Here is a 22,823-nt window from a genome sequence, read left to right as displayed (position 1 = left end):
CAAAAACTCTAAGCTAAGACTCTAAGCTAAAAACTAAACTCTTAACTATAACTAAACTAAACTTGAACTCTAACTAAAACTCTAAGCTAAGACTCTAAGGTAAAACTCTAAACTCTTAACTATAACTAAACTAAACTTCAACCCTAACTAAAACTCTAAGCTAAAATTCTAAGGTAAACTTAACTAAAACTACAACTTTAACTAATACTCTAAGTTAAGACTCTAAGCTAAAACTCTAAACTCTTAACTATTACTAAACTAAACTTCAACTCTAACTAAAACTCTAAGCTAAAACTCTAAGCTAAAAACTAAACTCTTAGATATAACTCAACTGAACCAGAACTCTAACAAAAACTCTAAGCTGAGACTAAGCTAAAACTCTTAACTAAAACTAAACTAACTTCGACTCTAACTAAAACTCTAAGGTAAGAACTAAACTCTTAACTATTACTAAAGTAAACTAGAACTCTAACAAAAACTCTAAGCTAAGACTCTAAGCTAAAAACTAGACTTTTAACTATTACTAAACTAAATTAGAACTCTAACAAAACTCTAAGCTAAGACTCTAAGCTAAAACTTTAAACTCTTAACTAAAACTAAATTAAACTTCAACTCTAACTAAAATTCTAAGCTAAGACTCTAAGCTAAAAACTAAACTCTTAACTATTACTAAACTCAACTAGAACTCTAAGAAAAACTCTAAGCTAAGACTAAGCTAAAACTCTAAATTCTTAACTAAAACTAAAGTAAACTTCAACTCTAACTAAAACTCTAAGCTAAGACTCTAAGGTAAAACTCTAAAATCTTAACTAAAACTAAAGTAAACTAGAACTCTAACAAAAACTCTAAGCTAAGACTCTATGCTAAAACTCTATTGCAATGGGTTAAAGAAAAAACCGGAAAATTGTTGGATAATTTCTAAGTCTAAAAAATTCAGTCCGAAAAACTTAAAAAATTCAATAAGGGAGGGAGGAAGGGAGGGGCTCGGTGAGGGTTTGGGGGTGTGGGGGTCCTTTGGGGGTCCTGGGGGGGTCTTTGGGGGCCCGGGGGCATTTGGGGGTCCGGGGCCCCGGGCGGGGGGGGGCATTGGGGTGGGGGGGGGGCATTGAGGTTTGGGGGACCTTTTGGGGTTTGGGTAGGAGGGCCCTTTGGGGTTGGGGTAGGAGGGCCCTTTGGGGTTGGGGTAGAGGACCTCACAACACTGTTCAAATAGAACTTGTGTACTATAACGACCACAGAGTTTCACCCCACATTATCTTCTAAATCATCTTCTAAAATGTCTGACTGTTTCGCTCAAATAATTCCCTAAAATGTCTAAAACGGTTTCGCCCAAATAATCTCTTAAAAGTAATTTCTGCGAGTTCCTTTTGTTTTGGCATCCCTGCGCTGTCACATTTGAAATTCCCAGAAAACCCTTTCCCGCGTTAATCTCTTCATCTCATAGATGTTCCTAGCTACATTATTATGGTTTCGTTAGAATATCAATTTATCTCTCTGACTTAAAGATCAGTGAAGCCGTATTTAAAAAATAGAATATTAATTTATCTCTTTAGACTCCCGCATCACTCCAAGATAACAAGTGATGTCATTTCTAATTCCTGACGCTAAAGATCAATGAAGTCATATTTAAAAATATAATATTAATTTTTCTCTCTGACCTAAAGACCGTTTATCCCTCAGACCTAAGATCAAAGAAGCCATATTTGTTTCTTAATTCCCCTTTCGTAAATCAATAATTCCCCTCGATTATGTAAATCAATTTCTCGGAAATTCACTTCCCCCTCGAGTCCTAGATCAATAACCTAACCTAACCTGGTTTAGGTTAGGTTAGGTTAGTATGTTAGGTTAGTATGTAGGCGATTATGTAAATCACCCCCAGTTTCATTATACCTGGATAAACAACAACAAATAAATCGACCATGAAAATACATCAAAGTGAGATAAATCCTGTTTTTTCATTATCAGTGACAAAAACCATAAATACATGCTTAAGTTATGTACTGTCAGCATTAGACTAAATTGTAGATGACAGCAAGGTGTTCGCGTTGGGCTGGTACCCCCCTTTCTACTTATGTATAGTATAGGTCAGTAAAGGAATGTAGAAATTCATTTTGGAGTTATTCCTAATTAGTGTGTACTATCTGAAAAAAAAAATTAACTTCCCCTTATCACCTTTTTTTCCATCCTCTTTCCCAGTGTAAAACGCCCTTAACATATGCGGCTAAGATTGATTAATATTTTGAACGCTAACTTCCCTATTCATATAAGAAATTATCTGCCTAAACACGATTGGTTCAAATAATACACCTTGGGGGCATTAATACTCCCTCCCAATACGCTTTGAACATCGTGAAGATTTTCCTGATGACGTAAAATATGTCATCCGGTCCCTGGAAGACCCGCAGGCATAAAATATGCCTGTGGCTACCTTGGACCCGCAAGTCTTATCTAGTTCGAAAATTCAGCATTGCTGACCCCATTTTAGCTGTGGAAAAGCAAATTCGTGCTTTTAATTCCCGTTTGACGAAGTTGAACCATCTTTGGTCGTCGGTACTAACCCAGGAGTTAAGATGTATTTGTTGTGTGTGTTTTTTTTTAAGTGTTTGTTTTCGCACTTAATGTGTATTTCTTCTTCTTTTTTTCGTTTATTGCTCCGTGTTTTCATTTTTTTGTGCGACGGGTTTCCCAATAAATAAGAATAATAATAATAATATCTTCTTCTCTTTCAGCTTAGGCTTTTGGCTCTTTGAGTACACACTGCTTACTTGTCTCTTTTCTTGGTATTAACCAGCAGTAAGTATGACAACACTAAACCCTAAAGGTCCAAACCGGCAGTGCTGATCTCTGTTTCGTGGCCCCTCAGCCTGGAAGTGCAATAGGGGGCTGGGGGCCAGCCATCCTGTGCTTTCGCACACCCTTTCTGCTTATCTTCCCTAGATTTCTCCAGGTACCCATTTAGAGCTGGGTCGACCCTGGAGTTAGCTTTTGGTTCAAACACGATTGGTTCAAATAATACACCTGCATTAATACTCCCTCCCAATACGCTTTGAACATCGTGAAGATTTTCCTGATGACGTAAAATATGTCATCCGGTCCCTGGAAGACCCGCAGGCATAAAATATGCCTTTGGCTACCTTGGACCCGCAAGTCTTATCTTGTTCGAAAATTCAGCATTGCTGACCCCATTTTAGCTGTGGAAAAGCAAATTCGTGCTTTTAATTCCCGTTTGACGAAGTTGAACCATCCTTGGTCGTCGGTACTAACCCAGTAGTTAAGATGTATTTGTTGTGTGTGTTTTTTTTTAAGTGTTTGTTTTCGCACTTAATGTGTATTTCTTCTTTTTTTTGTTTATTGCCCCATCTTTTCCTTTCTTTGTACGACGGGTTTTCCAATAAATAATAATAATAATAATAATATCTTCTTCTCTTTCAGCTTAGGCTTTTGGCTCTTTGAGTACACACTACGTACTTGTCTCTTTTCTTGGTATTAATCAGCAGTAAGTATGACAACACTAAACCCTAAAGGTCCAAACCGGCAGTGCTGATCTCTGTTTCGTGGCCCCTCAGCCAGGAAGTGCAAAAGGGAGTTGGGGGCCAGCCATCCTGTGCTTTCGCACACCCTTTCTGCTTATCTTCCCTAGATTTCTCCAGGTACCCATTTAGAGCTGGGTCGACCCTGGCTGAACTTACAGTCACGCCACTAACCCCCGTCCCAAATCAAATAACTAGCTACGCCAGTGAACGAACCCGTGTCCCTTAGACAAAGAATTCTGAACACAGCACACCAACCACTTAGCCAGGATGGCTCAATTAGGAGGTTGTCGGAGGTTCATTTTGGAGGGTAAGGGGTTCTTGCCCAACCCTTAGCTTGGTGGACAGGGTGCTATTCTTTGTTTCTAGACGCTTAAATGCGTAATTGACTATTTTGATTCCAGCAATTTTGGGCTTGTTTGGCTCCTTATTAGCTCCTGGATCTTGAATTAATTGTAGAAATTAAGCTGAGCTTCTTTTTACAGCTGAGAGTGAATTCTGCTCTCGAAGAGGTCGTTATCTGCGATTTTATTTGAGCAATTGAGTAGTCAGCATAAGGGGGAGAAGGTTGTGAATACCGCAAAATTAATGATTTTGAATAAAAAGTGAAAATATAGGCCCTAGGGTATATACCATAATCCTATTGCAAATAGCGTTTGTTGTTCTCTGCAGTATTTCTTCGTTAATTTATGTCAAAGTTTGTTATAGTTTATTTGCAACAAAAGCATTATTCAGGTAATTATTTACTAATTCTAGGGTTGAGCTTATGTTTGAAAACTGGACAGAATATTTTAATTACTGGACCGAGCTCTTCTGGAAAAAGTAGTGTTCTAAGGTTTCTAAGAGGACTATGGAAACCAAAAGAAGGGACAATATTTACGTCCTTGCCAATCAAAAATGTAATATTTTATTTGCCACAGAAGGCCTATTTCACTAATGGCTCCTTCAGAGAACAGGTAACTAACTTTTCGTCCGAATAAGCCTAGTGTGTTGAGTAAGAAAAAGGCCTGCTTTCATTGTTATACAAAAGTAGACGACGTTGTTCAAATTTATAACTTAAAGACTCAAAGCAACCTCCTCTTAACTCAGTCCAGTATTTATATCAGTAACAAATTTCGAGAAAATAAAAAACATGATTGGAGTTTTATCTTACCTTAGACCTTAGTTCCTTCTGTGCTGTCAGTGCACCTAGATTCAAAAAGAGCCACCAATCACCACTCATATGTGCTGCTACCCAGACGTCTTCCATATGGATTTGGATAATCGTCTAGATGTGTTACAGGTCCTGCTGATAGGTGTGACGAAGTGTTTATCGGTCGTCTGGTTCTCTGAGTTTCCTCTAGCCGTAGCGCCATACTGTTCTGGAAAGTTTGGAGTCATACATCTGTTATCCCCTTAGCAAAGTCAGCAGTAACCAAATTTTACTGCTGATAGGATATACCCTGCATTAATCAACTAATAAAAATATTAATTAAAAACAAATTGAATCTTTTCATAAATGGTAAATTGGATTAAGCTAATAAACTAGGAAAAAAAATAAGGTCGGTGAATTGTTTACTAATAAACAAAGAAAATGGTATTCGGAGGTAAAAAAAAAAAAAGGTGTGCGGCAGGAGTCTAGACCAGTTTAACTTCAGCCTACCTGAATCCCCCAAAGTTACTGCCAACAGGTTTCTCGCTTCGAATATCCAGAGCCTTCCGGCATTGTCTTTTCAGTTATCAATAGATGACTTTGCCCTTCTTTTCCTCTATCTCTCCGTCTGAGATCGACAGAATAATTAGGAAACTTAGAAAAACAAATGTTTACCCTTGTGCTTTCAGTGGCTTCCTTTCAAACCCCTTGTCTGTCCTTTTTAGCGAGACTACTGTGTCCGGACACTTTCTACAAATATGGAACAGGGTTTCATAACCCCCTTAAAAAAGAAAGATAGAAAGCCTGGTTTTGAAGGCGTTCGCCCTGTTTCTTTCAGTTCTATATTCTCAAAACGATATGTTAGATTCCTTATAGATTGGTTCAACGAAAAAATCCTACCTCTTACTGACCTGACGCAATTTGAGAACCTCAAGTCCACTTCTACCTCCCATTACCTTGTTTTTCTTATCGATTCAGTTGGGAGAATTCTCAAAAAGCCTAGTTTCTGGCAAAATTTAAATTTGATTAACCTTCAAAAAGTATTTGACGTTGTTAACGACAATATACTAGTTGAGAAACTTTTCATTGATTTCAATATTGTTTTCAAACAGTTCTTGGAAACGAACTGTAAGTAGGGAGCGATCCGGCTCAATAGTAACCGAAACTCTAAAAAAAGGAATTTTGATACTAGTAGATATATCAAAAGAATCGGATTTTGTGCTGATTTCAATTATGTAAGTTTCATCAAGTTTAGTCTTACCTATCAAAAGTTACGAGCCGGAAAAAAATCGTGTTATTTCGAAAAAAGGAGGAAACACTCCGTATATGTGATAGAATCTTAATGAAAATCAAACAATCAGATTCAGCGTATCAGAAAACCGTGCTGTAGAAGTTTCAAGCTTCTATCTGCAAAAATGTGGGATTTTGTATTTTTTGCCAGAAGATAGATCACGGATGCGAGTTTATTTGTTGTTTTTTTGCCATGGGTGATTATATCGATCCATTGGTCCTAGAATATCGTGAGAGAGCTCATTCGAACGGAAATTAAAAGTTCTAGTGCCCATTTTAAGTGACCAAAAAACTTGAAGGGCAACAAGGTCCCATCCCACGCTCATTTTTTTCCCAAAGTCACCCGATCAAAATTTTGAGGTAGCCATTTTGTTCAGCATAATCGAAAATCTAATAAATATGTCTTTGAGAATGATTTAATCCCCCACAGTTGCGGGAGGAAGGGCTGGAAGTTATTAACTTTGCCCATTGTCAAACAGTTCGTGGTAACGAACTGTAAGTAAGGAGCGACCCGGCTCAATGGTAACCGAAACTCTATAAAACGGGTTTTTGATAGCAATAGCTACATCAAAAGGATCAGATTTCAATGCTGAATTCAAATATATAACTTTCATCAAGTTTAGTCCTACCTATCAAAAGTTACGTGCCTGAAAAAATGTGGCTGATTTTCGAAAAAAGGGGGAAAGACCCTCTAAAAATTATAGAACCTCAATGAAAATCACACCATCAGATTCAGCGTATCAGAGAACCCTACTGTAGAGGTTTCAAGCTCCTATCTATAAAAATGTGGAATTTTGCATTTTTTGCCAGAAGAAAGATCACGGATGCGTGTCTATTTGTTTTTTTCCCAGGGGTGATCGTATCGACCCAGTGGTCCTAGATTATCGTGGGAGGGCTCATTTGAACGGAAATTAAAAGTTCTAGTGCCCTTTTTAAGTGACTAAAAAAATGGAGGGTAACTAGGCCCCCTCCCACGCTCATTTTTTCCCAAAGTCCCCCGATCAAAATTTTGAGATAGCCATTTTGTTCAGCATGGTCGAAAATATGATTCAAACGTCTTTTAGGTTGACTTAATCCTCCAAAGTCCTCGGGGGGTGGTCTGAAAGTTATGAACTTTACTCAATGTTTACATATAGGATGGGTTATTGGGAAGTATACAGACGTTTTCAGGGGGGATTTTTTTTGGTAGGTGGGCGGAGGGGGTGGGTCGGGGGTTTTATATGGGAGGATCTTTCCATGAAGGAAGTTTTCATGGGGTAAGGGACATTGCTATGAAGGGGGTGCCGGATTTCCCGGCATTATTAAAGAAAAGATCAGAAATTAAATAAAAAAAAAGTTTTTCAACTGATTTCAACTAATCAACTGATTGTAATTAAGGGGTAATTTTTAAAGAATTGGAAAAAAATTTGAACCTTAGCTTAAAGAGCAAGATATTGACTAGGGGGTGAACCCCCTAATGTACGTATTAAAAATCTATGAATATAGAAGTTCGTTACGTAAGTTAATTCGTAAGTTACGTATATTTATTACTAATAAAAACGGTCGTAAATAAAACTAAACAAGTTTCGAGAAAGCCATTTAACCAAATAAAAGTCAAATTAATATGCAAATTTTGTTTTAATTATTCATGTACGGTACGGTGAGTCAAAATCAAAACCTTCATTAATTCAAAAACGTTCAAAAATTAAATAAAAAAAACAAGTTTTTTTAACTGAAAGTAAGGAACGACGTTAAAACTTAAAACGAACAGAAATTATTCCGTATATGAAAGGGGCTGTCCCCTCCTCAACGCCTCGCTCTTTACGCTAAAGTTTGACTTTCTCACAACTCTATTTTTTTAAACAATAAAAAGAATGGAAAAAATGCCATTTTCCCCCTTGGGTTTCTCCCCCCCCCAACCTTTTAGCATACTTGCCCGGCTGAGCTGTCGGAACTAACTTTTATTTATAAGTTTGAATGCTTCTTTACTAAGTAAGAAGCTTCAAATAGATAAATTACTTTGCATTTGTGCTGAGTAGGCCCCTGAAATATTTCTGATGTCCTTTATAAACGTTATAGAAAATAATAGTTTGTTGGTAAAGTTCTTACTAATTCGAGCCTATCCTGGTTTTAGGTATAATACAGAATTTTACTATAGACGGTCAGGATTACCAGTGATGTGACTAAAGAATATGGATAACTTACAAGAGCGGGAACTGGCGCTAGTGTCGACAATAAACCCTCAGCGCCATTTAGAGTTTGGCGACACGTGGTATTTTCTTCAGTGTAATAATAAGAATAGTTAATTTAATAAGTGCAATTGGTAAAATTAGTATAGCAATAAGTGTCTGATCTTCAGTTCCTGACAGAAAAACCATTACGAAGCTTGAAAAAATTACAAGGGTTGCCAAACGCTTGATGGGTTTTCTTTTGCCGACACAACTGCCAGTTTCTACTCTTATAAATTATCCATACTCTTTGGATGTGATGTTATCAACCAAAGTAGTAATTAATGACATGATAACAAAATTACTGGAATACTTGTTAAATGTTTTTCTTCTTTTGAATAGATTCTCCCCAGACAATCTGTAATTCAGATATCGTAAAGAAGCTAATGTTGCATTAATTACATTATACAATCTTTCCAGATAGCTTATCCAGATCGGATTAGTGAACATGAAGCCTTCAAAGGTAATGATGACCAGATAGTTGAGTATATAAGAATGACAAAAATGGAGCCAGTTCTAGAGAGAGCTGGTGGCTTAGATGGCGATGTTGATTGGAATTGGTAGGTTTCTATTTATAATCTGTGATTCGCAGCTATAAAATAGGATTAGACCCTCCAATGTCACGGCTGTCAGAACTTTTACTTCAGCTAAGGCTCATGGATTACATTTGTGAAGCAACGCACTTAAGATAAGACAAGACAAGGTCTTATTTCTAGAAAATAGCTATCACATGCTCAAGTGGGTGAATTCGCGCTTCGGAATTAAAAAGCACACACAAAAAGGAACAATTAAATATAATTCAGAAAAGAATTATCACAATATCAAAAATGTTGTAAAAAATGTCAAAAAAATTAAAACTCGCATTATTAAAAGGAAATAAACTAAGTAAAAAACAAAGGACAATTTAGTCTAGTGACTAAAACGTACAAAACACAATTTGCAAAAAAACATTACACAACTGTAAGGTAAAAAAGAGGGGGCTCACGGGGGAAAACTTAAATGTTATGTTTAACAATTATCATAAGCACTGGAATGGGACAACTCTAATGGTAGACTTGTCCTAGAATGGACAGAACCTTGGAGAGGGAGAATTTTGTGGTGAGCCAGTCAGGGCCCAAAGTAAATTTTAAGGGGGTATATTATAAAAACTTTTCTTACAGGACTCGTGAAGGTATTGAAATGTTCGGTATGAAATGTTTCTTAAGATAAATAATATTAATCAGTCCAGTATCAACAATTCCGAACGATAAAAATCTACGGAAAATACTGTTCACATAATCGTTCCTACGGATACACAGAATACTGATGAGACTACTCTAAGAAGTAAATATTAAAGGCAAGATTAAGCCAAGCTATAGTATATTCTCAATTGATTCTTGTCAATCAAGTTTCAGAGCTTTTGGTTGTTGTAAATCCGTCGAGATGTTTTCGTCGCGTAAATTCTCTCCTGTGTTGCCACACTTCATTAGTGAAAAGAAACAAGCGGAAAAGAGTCTTGTTTACAAACAAGCCCAACCAAACAGTTTTGACACCAAATTTATCTGCAGCTGATAGTCGAGCATTACAACAACCAATAGGGTGGTAGGACCGTTATGTTCATTCGGGCTATTGGCTAATATAGGTTATTGAGAATATTGAAAAATGAATTAACAAAAGGGAAATTTTGAAATAAAGAAGAAAACAAAGATTCTATTGATAGGTCAATAGTCAACCAAAGGGATGAATATAACAGAAAAGAAAAGCCTAATTAATCTATCTAAAAGATGTTTTTGTAAATAATTCAATTAACTAATAATAATTTCAAGTGTTTAATCTTTGAAAATTTTTTTATGGTATTCATATTAGTGCTTAGATTAGATACTTAGCAGTGTTTGTCTTTTGTTATACTAATCAGGAAAGCTACAGTTTCCAGAGCTTACTGGTGGTATGATTTTTTCGCTCATTTTCTACTAATTTTACACACACGTTTCTTATTTTCAAACTCTGCTCCTGATAAGCGTAAAACTACCTAACTGCGCATGGAAGCCTTTTTCATTAATTAATTAAAAAACTTTTTCCACAAAAAAATAAATTTCAAAAAAAGAACTCCGTTAAACCAAAAATGAACAAAAGCAGAATTGAATAATCTACCAAGCATACAACTACCCCCAGTCACTATCAATAAATAAATGAAACCCAAAACAAACAGGAATCAAAATAAATAACAGAGTCAAACTCAAAACGAGCAGAAATTAATATGAGTAGAGTTCTAAACCCCTATGCTTTCTAAAAGCCAGAATATAATTTGTACTTTACGCTTTGTACAACGTACAACGTTGTACAACGCTTTATAATTTGTAAAACGCTTTCTATAAAAACCTTATATGCCCCCAGAGCATAACTTACAACTTTTGCCCTGGGGGCTGTGGGGGGTTTGTCATCATCAAAGACATAATTTCTGGACACTGAACAAAATGGCTATCTCAAAATTTTGATTGAATGTGTTCGGGAAAATGGTGGGCGTGAGAGAAGGTTAGTTTTCCTCCAATCACTTTCGACTATTAAAAAGGGCACTAGCCCTTCCAATTTCAAATCGAATGAGCCCTTTTTGAAGTTTCTACGGCAACACTTTCTATAAAAACCTTATATGTCCCAGGGCATAACTTACAACCCTTGCCCTGAGGATTGTGGGGGGAGGGGTTGTCATCCTCAAAGACCTAATTTCCAGAACTTTAAAATACGTTGAACAAAATGGTTATCTAAAAATTTTGATTGTATGTGTTTGCTGAAATGGTGGGTGGGAAAGGGGGGGTTGTTGCCCTTCAATCACTTTCGACTATTGAAAAGAGCACTAGCTCTCTTAATTTCCAATCGAATGAGCCCTTTTTTAAGTTTCTACAACACCGCTTCAATAACTTACCCTTCAATCACTTTCGACTGAGGGCTGTGGGGGGGGGTTGTCATCCTTAAAGACCTAATTTCTTTAACTCTCAACTACGCTGAAAAAAATGGCTATCTAAAAATTTTTATTGGATGTGTTTGGGGAAATGGTGGGCGTGAGAGGGTGGTTTTTGCCCTACAATCACTTTCTACTATTAAGAAGGGCACTAGCCCTTTCAATTTCCAATCGGATGAGCCCTTTTTGAAGTTTCTACGACAAAGCTTTCTATAGAAACCTTACATGCCCCAAAGGCATAATGGATTAGGGGATTAGAAGGGGGGGGGGCTATTATCCTCAAAGGCCTATTTTGCAAAACTTTCAACTGCATTGAACAAAATGATTATCTCAAAACTTTGATTGCATGTGTTTGGGCAAATGGTGGGCGTGAGAGGGGAGTATTAAAAAGGGCACTAGCCCTTCCAATTTCCAATCGAATGAGCCCTTTTTGAAGTTTCTACGACAACTCCTTCGATAAGAAGTTCCCTGGTCTAAGAAAAAAAAAAAAAAAAAAAAAAAAAAAACAATAATACATTGTGCCAACGTCGTTCTTTACTTAGGCAGCGCTATTGCGCTGCATATGATAACCAAAGTACCAAATAACAATTCCTTTATATAACTGAAGTACCAAGGACACTAAAAATCAAATCTGATTCTTTTAACAGGTTACGTGGAAGTTCACACAACCATATAAGTCTTAAAAAATTAGAAAAACCTGAGAGCTCAATTATCATAGGCAGCGCAATGCGCAATAGAGCTGCCTAAGTAAAGAACGATGTTGGCACAATGTGTTATTTTTTTTTTCGGTTGGTCTTAGAACAGGGCTTTTCATATCGAAGGAGTTGTTGTAGAAACTTCGAAGAAAAAACAACAAAGAGAAAAATCTCAATGAAAAAAAAACAACAAAACGAAACTGCGGCCAGTGGAGAGAAAAGAAAAGACAAATGCAAAACAACGCGGATATTTCGCCTGTATCACAAAAAAGCCGTCTTCAGCACGAAAGACCAGAAGAAGAACAAGATTAAAAAAAAAAACAAGTTAAATAAAAGTTCAAATAGGGATAAAATCCTTTTAATAGACAGTGATGATAGAAATTCACAAAAATACCAGATATTTCGGTCACATATACAGTGACCAACCTCAGTAGTAAAACTCGACGGATTTTACTACTGTTTAGAAAAAACGGTTTATTATGAAACAGTTTTACTACTGTTGACGGCCCCTGTATATGTGACCTAAATATCTTGTATTTTTGTGAATTTCTATCATAACTGTCTATTGAAAGGATTTTATCCCTATTTGAACTTTTATTTATCGTCATGGAAAGGCAGTGTGGTCTCCGAAATTAACAAACAAGTTAAAACTAAAAAACCAATAAAACCACCACCACCTAAAAAAAAAATTTATACAATTGGCGCAAACTGATCCACGTAGGGAAAAGATGCTATTATGGAGTTACTTTAGTGAGAACACCAGAGCAACTGAGGAAAAATAAAAAATTGGAAATTACTTTAACTATTCTGTTGCGAAATAATCCTTTTATTGGCTATTATTGAAGCAATTCGTTTTGGTCTAGCAGGTAAAACAGTCCCCTGGTGATTATTCATAATCTTAACTCCCTTATTGACTGTTGATTCACTCTTTAGAAGACTATCATAAATTGGGTCAATATTTAAAGTACCTGTATCCCTATTTATCGAAAGGTTAGCAAACATATGTTTTTTAATTTCAATGGCTTCTCTCGCCCATTGTGTATGCCCCTTATCATTTGAAATAGCTAAGGCCTCATCAAATTTTACAAAGTGCCCCCTTTGAAGTTTTTACGACAACGCTCTCTATAAAAACCTTATATGCCCCCAGGGCATAATTCACCACCTTTGTCTTGAGGGCCCTGGGGTACGGGGTATCATCCTCAATGACCTAATTTTCAGATCTTTCAACCACGGTGAGCAAAATAAATATCTCAAAATTTTGATTGGCTGCTTTTGGGGAAAAGGTGGGCGTGAGAGGGGGTTAGTTGCCCTCCAATCGACTATTAAAAAGGGCACTAGCCCTTTGAATTTTCAATCGAATGAGCCTTTTTCGAAGTTTCTACGACAATACTTTCTATAAAGAACCTTGTCTGCCCCCAGGGCCTAACATACAACCCTTGCTCTGAGAGCTTAGGGGGAGTGTCCTCCTCAAAAACAATAATTTCTATTTGTAAATCAACTACGCTGAACAAAATGGCTATCTCAAAATTTTGATTGGATGTTTCGGGAAATGGTGGGCGTGGAAGGGATGTTAGTTGCCTTCCAATTACTTTCGACTATTAAAACGGGCACAAGCCACTCCAATTTCCAATTTAATCAGCCCTTTTCGAAATTTCTACGACAACTTCTTTGATACGAAGTGCCCTGGTCTAAAGGAAAAAAAATAATAAATAATACATTGTGCGAACATCGTTCTTATATGCCCCCAGGGTATAACTTAAAACCCTTATCCTCAGGGTTGTGGGGGAGTGTCCTACTCGGAAACATAATTTCTATCTGGAAACCAACTACTCTGAACAAAATGGCTGTCTAAAATCTTGGTTCGACGTTTTTCGGGAAATGGTGGGCGTGGAAGCGGTGTTAGTTGCCTTCCAATCAATTTCGACTATTAAAAAGGGCACAAGCCACTCCAATTTCCAATCAAATGAGCCCTTTTCGAAGTTTCTATGACAACTCCCTCGATACGAAGTGCCCTGGTATGGAAACCAAAAAAAAAAAAAAATCAACAATACATTGTGCCAACATCGTTCTTTACTTAGGCTGCGCTATTGCGCTGCCTATGATCATATTCATAATCTTCAGTAACTTATTTGTAGCCTCAGTGCCACCATATTTAAGAAACTCATTTACCACACTATCAGCACATCGTTTTAGTACTGTCGCTAATTCTTCCTCACAAAACAAAGCTTCCTTTACAGCCAAGGTATCACAAACTTTTTTATTTTCCTCTATATCTTTTCCTGCAACTCTAGTTTTAGTATGACGTTATGGTTGTAACCTAAGATTATGACTTAATTCATCATCTTGTATATGAAAATACAGATTTTGTTGACAATTGATTGTACAATACAATTAAATATTATGTCTAGTTGATCTATATTATGTCTAGTAAATATTATGTCTAGTTAATATTTGTCAAATGAGCCCTTAAATATCTCTCTATGATATTCCAGTGCCCCGCTAAGAGTGTAGAAGGAAAATTGACACATCAGTGCTACCCATGCAAAAAAAAGGCATTTCCCTTGTTGTTCAAGCAAGGGCTCTGTATATTGTTTGTATAGGATTTTCAGCAATCGCGATTCTAATGATGTACCCTTCGTTTTCATTAGATGGAATTTTGAGGGGTTTCAGACTTTTTTTAAAATTCTTATAAATCAGTTTTCAAAATAACATTCTATTAGGACTAACCGAGGAAATACTTACCACTCCTGAATCAGCCACAAATGGCCATTTTTTTTAATTAAACGTGTTTTATATTTAATGTTTTGCTACTATGGGCCACGGTTCACTCTTTACTAGGTGCAGCTACCGATTCCACCATGATACATATAATTAAGGATTTTCACTACTAACACTGTAACGAATAAGTTAAGCTCTTTGCCAGTTCTGTCACTTTAAGAGTGGTGGTACTCAATTTGTTTCGTACATAACTCCTAAAAAGAGTCATTTGAGTTAAAAGGAGTCATTCCTGTCAAAGAAGTAATATATCAGTCAGGTGGGTTCCTCGATGGTGTTCGTGCGAGTCTCAAATTACATTGTTTATGATTTATTTCATTTATTTAGAAGAAGCTATGACTATACCTAGCATTCGAATTGGAGTTTTGTTCAAATATTGTGTTTAACTTTTTGTTTAGGTATGACGTACTATCGCCTGGTGAGATGCAGCGCATAGCCTTTATTCGTCTTTTCTACCATCGCCCGCAACTCGCTTTCTTAGATGAAGCTACCAGTGCCATCTCTGTTGACATGGAAGAAATTTTATATAAAGAAGCTTTAAAACTAGGTATAACGTTGATAAGTGTTGGCCATCGAGATACCCTTAAACAATATCATGATTTTGTGTTAAGAATTGAAGGAGACGGCAAATGGACATTTGGAAGTCTTTAATTACAATGTCGTTCATTCTATAATGATGTTATGAATCTCAGGGAGGTCTAGACGATATAAAAAAAATGCTATCCATGCTATAAGGGAATGATCGAGGTCTGCAATGGCGCAGTGGGTTTGACATCAGCTTATTAATACGGGACCCAGAGATCGAACCAAGCTGTAGCAACACACCGCACGACCCGGGAACCCGGAATTCGATTCCAGTGATGAGATTATGCGAAACTATCTCCATTTTAATCCAAACAAGGAAAAGAAAGGAATGATTGACATTAAACTGTACAAGTAAAAAAACTCTCGCCATTATAAATTAGTTTCGTAAATATTCTTCAAAGAAGGTAATTACCGAACACTGTCTTATTTTTCTCATTGGATAGTTCTCCTCAATGATCGGTTTTCAAAATCATTAATAACAAAATTGAACCAATAGACTGACAGAATCAGAATTTCTAGTGTATTTTTGGAAAGAATTTTGGTATAGTCCAGGTTCTACCATCGAAATAAAACAAGTAATAGTGACCAGATTTGTGCTATTTATCCCATTTTAATTTATTTGCCGAGACAGAATCGGCAATAATTAATTAACAAGGTGGAAATAAGTACATTATAGGGGGACAAATGAGGATTTTTGTCACACAGTAGGGTTATTTTTCTGGTAGGATAGGCAGGAGGGTTCCAATACTTCTAAACCCCACTACATTAAGGCAAATAAAACGTTTAAGTATCTTAATGTTTTCGTTAGCAAGTTTCCCTGGATGGAAACGGGATTCCTCGGGAAAACCTTAGGGTGAGGTTTTCCTGTCTTTTCTTATACTAGACTTACGAACATGGTGATAGGGCCGAAGGCCTTTGTCATTTTACAGATTAACGAATATTTTTTTGAGGAATCGAAATTAATTTGGCAAAGTGACTGTCTTAATGGCGAAAGTTTTTGTACTTCTTTGTGTCTCTGTGGCTTTTATGGTTCGATTTTAGACCCCCTTGAAATAGTGATCATATTTTGCACTTAACTGAATTGTTAACGTTTTTTTCCTAGGTTAAAGCAATACTGAATTTTATTTATAAATCTGAGCTTTCAAAAAAAGTAGCCTTGTCAGTAAAACGGAAGAAGGCAAATATTCAACTTCAAGCAACCAATTCAGAATCTCCGATAAAAAAAATATTTTAAACCTAACTTGCTTCAATCAAAATTGAACAGTTCGACCCTCTCAGATACTAAGCATTACTGTCGTCCAAAACTTGTAGTCCTAATATGCCCCTTACTATTCCTGGGAGTATAGCCTAAAGCTAACTTAACTTTTACTTTGTTGCTAACTGTCTGGCACTATCAATTAGCTGGTGGTCATCAGCTACTATATATTTTATTTTCTTGTCTCCTGAAGAAAACAAGGTGAATAGTGGATCCATCTACGAAAAGGAAAACCGGGTCCCTTTCTCCTGGGATCTCATCATTTTCCCGATTTTCCCTCTAAGTTTTCCAGCCATTCCTGGGTTTATTTGTGGTTCGATTAACAAACTTACCGTTCTGAACCCAAGAACTAACTGGTGCGTTTATACCTGAATGTAGACAGTAGCTACACTATTTATTTTTGGAACAAATGAAACATGCATTCCTTGTTTATTCGTACTAAGGCCTATTACAATCGGTGTAATAAGAGTCGTAAGGATTCTACACCGTATGGTTTATACACAGAACAGACGGCACCTAGTCAAAATTCATATGTAGGACGATTAGAAGAGACCATAACATCCTCTACTGTCTCTAATAGCCAATCCAAATCTGTTACCGGGTATTGCATCAATACCAAGATAATCCTGACAATGTTATCTTGGTACCTAACATGACATGTTAGGTGTTCTACTTTACCATTATTAGGCTTTTCACCTTTTTAATGGTATTGTCTAGAAATTAAGGATCTTTATTACTATTTACACAGACTTCAGAGCTGTCAGTTAGCGTATATGACAAGCGCTGCATTGCCAGACAAGTTACAGACAATAACCTTGCACAAAATTTCCGAAAGAACTTCAAAATACAATTATGCACCAGTTTAGGGTCAAACAAATCGCTAAACGATAGATAGCAGTGTCGGTGGGTTTTTATTTTTTTTTTTTTTTTTCTCAGTTTCCACTCTCATAAGCTAGAAATACGCCTGCAGGAAATTTAGGAAAGGGATGATATTGTCTATTTGGACTTGTATGGACTCTCGTTTTGCTTACTAGGATTATAGCTATATTAAGCATCACATTCATGAGTAGAAATTGCGTTCAAATTTCTCTTGGAGGGGAGGGGGTTGAAGAACATTGATCAGTAAAAGAGAGGTAGAAGGTCAAAATCCATCTCTACATGTAACAGAGCACTGATTGTCTATTTGGACTAGTATGGACTCTCGTTTTGCTTAGCAGAATCATAGCTATATTAAGCATCGCATTCATGAGTAGCAATTGCATTCTCATTTTTTTTTGGGGGGGGGGGGTTGAAGAACATATATAAATAAAAGAGAGGTAGAAAGCCAAAATCAATCCCTACAAGTAACAAACAGAGCACTGATAAGAATTTTTTTTAGCTAATAAATAAGTAAACAAAGGGATAGTTCGCCTACAAATTCTACAATTTATTCCAAATGTATTATATATGTCTACATAATTCGGCAATGCATATTTACATTATTCTATTTTTAAATTCTAGATTAATAAAATGCAGTCAAAAATCAATTAATTATTAAATGTAACTTAAAATCAATATAAAATTATAATAAAGAAAAATCAATAAACAAATTAATTAACTTTCTTACATGGCCTTTAATTAGTCCCTCTAAATATTGTTGCTGACCCGAAGACCCTTTTGTTAATTAAACTAAAAAAAATGTGTCAGATAAAAGTAAAGAGCAATATTAAAACACATAACAAGAAAAATAAATTCTGAAATACGTGCTTATAGGTATGTATTTCTACGTGCCAGTTTTCTACGCGTATTCCTGCGTGCCAGTCCTATTTTCCACTCTTTACGTACTTTTTCCTTAGCACTTAGTTGCCTTAGCACTTTTTTCCTTTTTCACTTAGTTGTCTATCACTAAATTTCATCAAGCTTTATAACAAAGACTTGCTTATTTCTTTTATTCAACTTACAGCCTGTAAAAATCACTTTTAAAAACTTCTCCACTGCCATTCCCCAAACCAATAACAATATATCGGTGTCATGAATTTAAGGATCCGAAATTAAAATTATTATCCACTGACATTGTCCCTAAGATCAGCTGGAAACATTAAAAAGAGGCCGACTCGAGATGGGTAAGAATAGAGATTTACTGTAGTGCCGACGAAAATCTGAATTTGACAATAGTCTTTGCAAGCAGGGGGTTCTTTATACGGTTAGCCTATAACTAAAGTCTATAAATAGCCTATAACCTGGATTAATTATGTCTTAGTTAGAATAAACTCAGAACAGTACCGAACATGCGCGTAGTTTGGTGAGGGGTGCATCAAAGAATACAGCAAAAACAGAGACATCGATAAAACCCTACACACACTTTAGAAGTCATGTGATTTGCGAGGAGTATGGCCCAGAGACTACACAACCTACTCGAAATAGAACTAAAAATAGATTGAAGGATATTTTAATGCATTGAAATTAAAAAAAGCAGAAGCTGGTGAGTTAGTGTTCTGGAGGTGTCAACCCTTGAGTGATGACAAGCCGGCGCGCATTATTTCATCAACTAGTAGAAGGTTGGTAGCAACGCCAGTCCTAAAAGACGAGAACGAATAAGAACATTTTAGTAAATAGCAATAGTGGGCAGTGGTAAGGTACAAATTGACACAGACTCCGAGGTGAAACAGAAGGGTTGGGTCAGGTTACTCTGCCTTTCATTTTCCTTTTTCTTACTTTTATAAAAAAAAAACAACGGCATTATTTCTCAGCTTTTTTTGCTGATTTTTCGTGAACTTGCTTTAAACTTGCTTCATTGCAGCGTTAAGTTTCAGGAGTAAGTGGGAGGTCGAAAAATTCTTAAGAGCTTTCTTTTCCATATACTTGAAAAAAATTTGTCTGCAAAATGTTAAAAAGCCTTTTTTTTTACAAAGTGATTTACAAAGGCTGGATTGTTCTGTGGGGAAAGGCGAGCCTGAAAACCCAAAAGTCACCTTGAGACGTAGTCAATGACTTGTAGTCAACATAAAACTGACCCTTTGACAATAACAGTAGTTTTAAGCGAGTTTTATCACTCCTTATATGTAGTGAACAGCTTGTTTTAATGTATTTAAGAGAAAAGACAAAAATAAGCTAACATTTGAACAAATCTACAATGTTGGAAAAGAATCACTTTATTCCATTGTCCAAAGATGAACCTCCAAGTCAAAATAGGACATCCAGTATTTTCGGAATAATTCTTAGGAACAAACTAATATGCCTGGAAATGTTCGATTGCTGATTGGCTGTTGGAGAAAAAAGAATATAAAAGTTTACGTTCCCTCTGACTTCGCGACAACTTTTAAGCTGTAATCTACTCCAAAAGCATAAGATATTTACATCGTTGGATTTACAAGTTTCAGATAAAAATAAAATTGGAATTGCTATTTTAAAACTAATATACCAAGTTCGTCTTGCGTTGAAATATTACCTTCCACGACGCTTACCGAAATTGCATTTACCAACCACAGATAACGCAAGCTTGCGAAGGAACGAGTCCAAAACGATGAATAACTCTTTACTCTACTCGCAGGCTCGGATGGGAGCCCCAACTTTACTAGCGAAACTACTCTAGGTTTTGAAAAATAGCAAGAGGAAATCACAATCTTTAATAAACACAGATAACATTTTACGCCAATATCTGCCTCTTCCGTCATAGAGCCTGGATTAAAATATTTCCACAAATGCGAAAAAATGTAAAATTAAAGATTAAAGCAGGGATTTTTATCCTTTGAAGACCCGGACATTGTCAGCATGGTCCCACGTCTATAGTTGGGAAGAGTTATTGTCACTATGACTTCCACACAGGTTTCAAAACAAAGCCAATCCAGGACAACACACAGATAAAGTCCCAAACGATAAATTGGTAGGAGTATGCACTTCCATGGCTAAGAATGGCAAAACAATGAGCACCAAAAACAAAATGAAAATATTGTATGCTTTTACCATGGACACATCCCAAATTGATGGGGGGGGGGGGCAAACCCGGTACAACCCACCCCAGAAATTTTTGTCCGACTCGTAAAAAAAAGTATTAAAAATACATAAAACAAATTTTTGATGTGTTTTGTAAAAAAAATTGCACCCCTCCCCCCTTCCTGACAAAATCCCAGATAAACCCTTGGTTTTTACTTTGAAGTTGCAATTCCAGGCCATATCGGGTTAACATGGAGTTTGACACGTGCACAGCTCGAGTTCTCAAAAATGTCCAACAACTTACAGAATGACCTTGGTATCAACATCCTTCAATATCAAAAGAAGATGATGTATATATACAAATATTGTTTTTTAATTTTCGTTTCGATCGACTTTCCATTCTTACTATTTTTAATCTTCCATTCTTACAGATTAAGTTTATTGGACTTTAATGCGATAATCTAGGAAGATCAGCATAAATGGGAATATTCAGTGAAAATTCCCCATGTCTACAAATTTTGAAGCACGCAAATGTTGAAAAAAAGAACCTGAAAACAAAAGTTGCTGAGCGTTTTCAGAAATTAGCACCTAATACAAAGCTTAGAACATACGAAGCACGTACTCGGCAAGACCTCCGCACGTGCAAAAGTAGAAAAAGAACACTATCTTTCTTAGTATTCGTACAAAGTGCCGATCTGTGGAAAATCACTGCATCGGACTTTTTGTGGAGACTAAATAAAAAAAACTTTTTCCACAAAATAAGTTTTTCAAAGAATGGTAAAGAACTCCATTAAACAAAAAATGAGCAAAAATAAAATCAAATAATCTACCAAGCGTGGAACTACCACAAATCAGCATTGATAAATATATGAAGCCCAAAACAAACAGAAATTACAATAAATAACCGAGTCAAACTCAAATAATACAAATTGTATAATTGTATACAAATAATATAAAATAAAATAAAAAATTCAAATGAATGTGCATTGTAAGTTTAATATACATATACCGATATTTAGTAATCAAAATGTTAAGATTATTTGATTTATTAAAGTTATAAAAGTAAAAATATTTATATTTTTTCAGTAAAGTGCAAATTATGTTCTGGCCTTGGGAAAGCATAGGGATTTTGAGCCCAACTTATGTTAATTTCTACTCGTTTTGAATTTGACGCGGTTATTTATTGTAAATTCTGTTAGTTTGTGGTTTCATTTATTTATGGTAGTTTCACGCTTGGTAGATTATTTGATTTTATTTTTGCTTATTTTTTGTTTAATGGAGTTCTTTACTTTTCTTTGAAAAACTTATATTGTGGAAAAAGTTTTTTAAATTAATTTCTGTTCGTTTTATATTGACATAGCCTTTTCAGGGAAAAAGAAAATAATACTTTAAATCTTTTTGTTTTTTTAAAGACTTTATAGTTTGGCCTGCTATTTGTATGCTGGAGAAAAATTTCAGCAATTTTAACAAAATACATCCTTTTAAAAATCTGGACACAAATATGTAGTTTAGTTTCACACAACCTCTAGTTGACCTGAAATAGAAAACTTAATACCATTTGCAAAAACATCTGTTTACTTTCTTTGATAGCTTGGATACACTTATGCTATTTTAATTTGGTTAAAATTTAAGAGCAGAAGTAGCCCTGAAAGTTTGAACATAATACCCTCAGTCGTTCTTGGGATACTGCTGAGATACCTTATTGGGAATTAGCTTTAACACAGTGCATTTTGATTTACTCTCAAGGCACGTTTAGTTTTTAAACATAATGGAAAAATGAGAGGATGGCCGTGGGAGGGGGATTAGTTGCCCTCTAATCACTTTCGACCATTGAAAAGGGCGTCAGCCCTTTCTATTTTGAATTGAATGAGCCCTTTTCGAAGTTCCCACGACAACTCCTTCGATACTAAGTGCCCTGGTCTAAACAACAGCAACAACAAAAAAATAATACATTACACCCACAGCTATCTTTACTATAAAAATGTCAAGCCTTCCAATCACTTTCGACTAATAAAAAGGGCACTAGGCCTTTCGTAATCGATGAGCCTTTTGAACAACAATGCTTCCATAAACACCTTATATGCCCCCAGGGCATAAATTACAACCCTTACCCTAAGGGCTGTTAGTGTGTTTGTCATCCTCTAAAACCTAATTACCAGAACTTTCAACTACGTTAAAGAAAATGGTTATCTCAAAATTTTGATTGGATGTGTTTGGAGGAATGGTGGGCATGAGAGGGGGGTTAGTTACCCTCCAATAACTTTCGATTATTAAAAAGGGCACTAGCCCTCTCAATTTCCAATTGAATGAGTCCCTTGTGAAGTTTTACGACAACTCTAAAAACCTTATATGCCCCCAGGGCATAACTTACAACCTTTGCCCTGGGGGGTTTTTCATCTTCAAATACATAATTTCCAGAATTTTTAACTACGTTTAGCAAAATGGCTATCTCTAAACTTTGATTGAATGTTTTGAGGAAATGGTGGGTGTGAGAGGGGGTTAATTAC

At 36.1% G+C, this 22,823-nt stretch overlaps 2 protein-coding genes across 2 annotated transcripts in view; one reads left to right on the top strand and one right to left on the bottom strand.

The window, feature by feature from the left end:
• The window catches only part of LOC148954771 (lysosomal cobalamin transporter ABCD4-like), a gene marked incomplete at its 5' end in the record, with an annotated part of 122,888 nt that extends 107,438 nt beyond the window's left edge, over nt 1-15,450 (top strand). Inside the window, 3 exons of the mRNA XM_089086740.1 lie at nt 4,287-4,486; nt 8,580-8,719; nt 14,963-15,450. Coding sequence (XP_088942866.1) covers nt 4,287-4,486; nt 8,580-8,719; nt 14,963-15,215 — 593 coding nt within the window. The remainder of the gene's footprint in view (nt 1-4,286; nt 4,487-8,579; nt 8,720-14,962) is intronic.
• A 3,366-nt stretch (nt 15,451-18,816) lies between these two features.
• Nucleotides 18,817-22,823, bottom strand: part of CCT6 (chaperonin containing TCP1 subunit 6) — a 61,367-nt gene continuing 57,360 nt past the window's right edge. The window contains exon 10 of the mRNA XM_089086739.1: nt 18,817-18,960. Coding sequence (XP_088942865.1) covers nt 18,888-18,960 — 73 coding nt within the window. The 3' untranslated portion in view covers nt 18,817-18,887. The remainder of the gene's footprint in view (nt 18,961-22,823) is intronic.

This window comes from Artemia sp. Qi Xiang Cuo, chromosome 3, assembly GCF_049724085.1.
Source record: "Artemia sp. Qi Xiang Cuo chromosome 3, ASM4972408v1, whole genome shotgun sequence".
NCBI classification, from domain to species: Eukaryota; Metazoa; Arthropoda; class Branchiopoda; order Anostraca; family Artemiidae; genus Artemia; species Artemia sp. Qi Xiang Cuo.
Note: the sequence above shows the minus strand (reverse complement) of the source record. Positions and strands in the feature narration are given on the sequence as shown.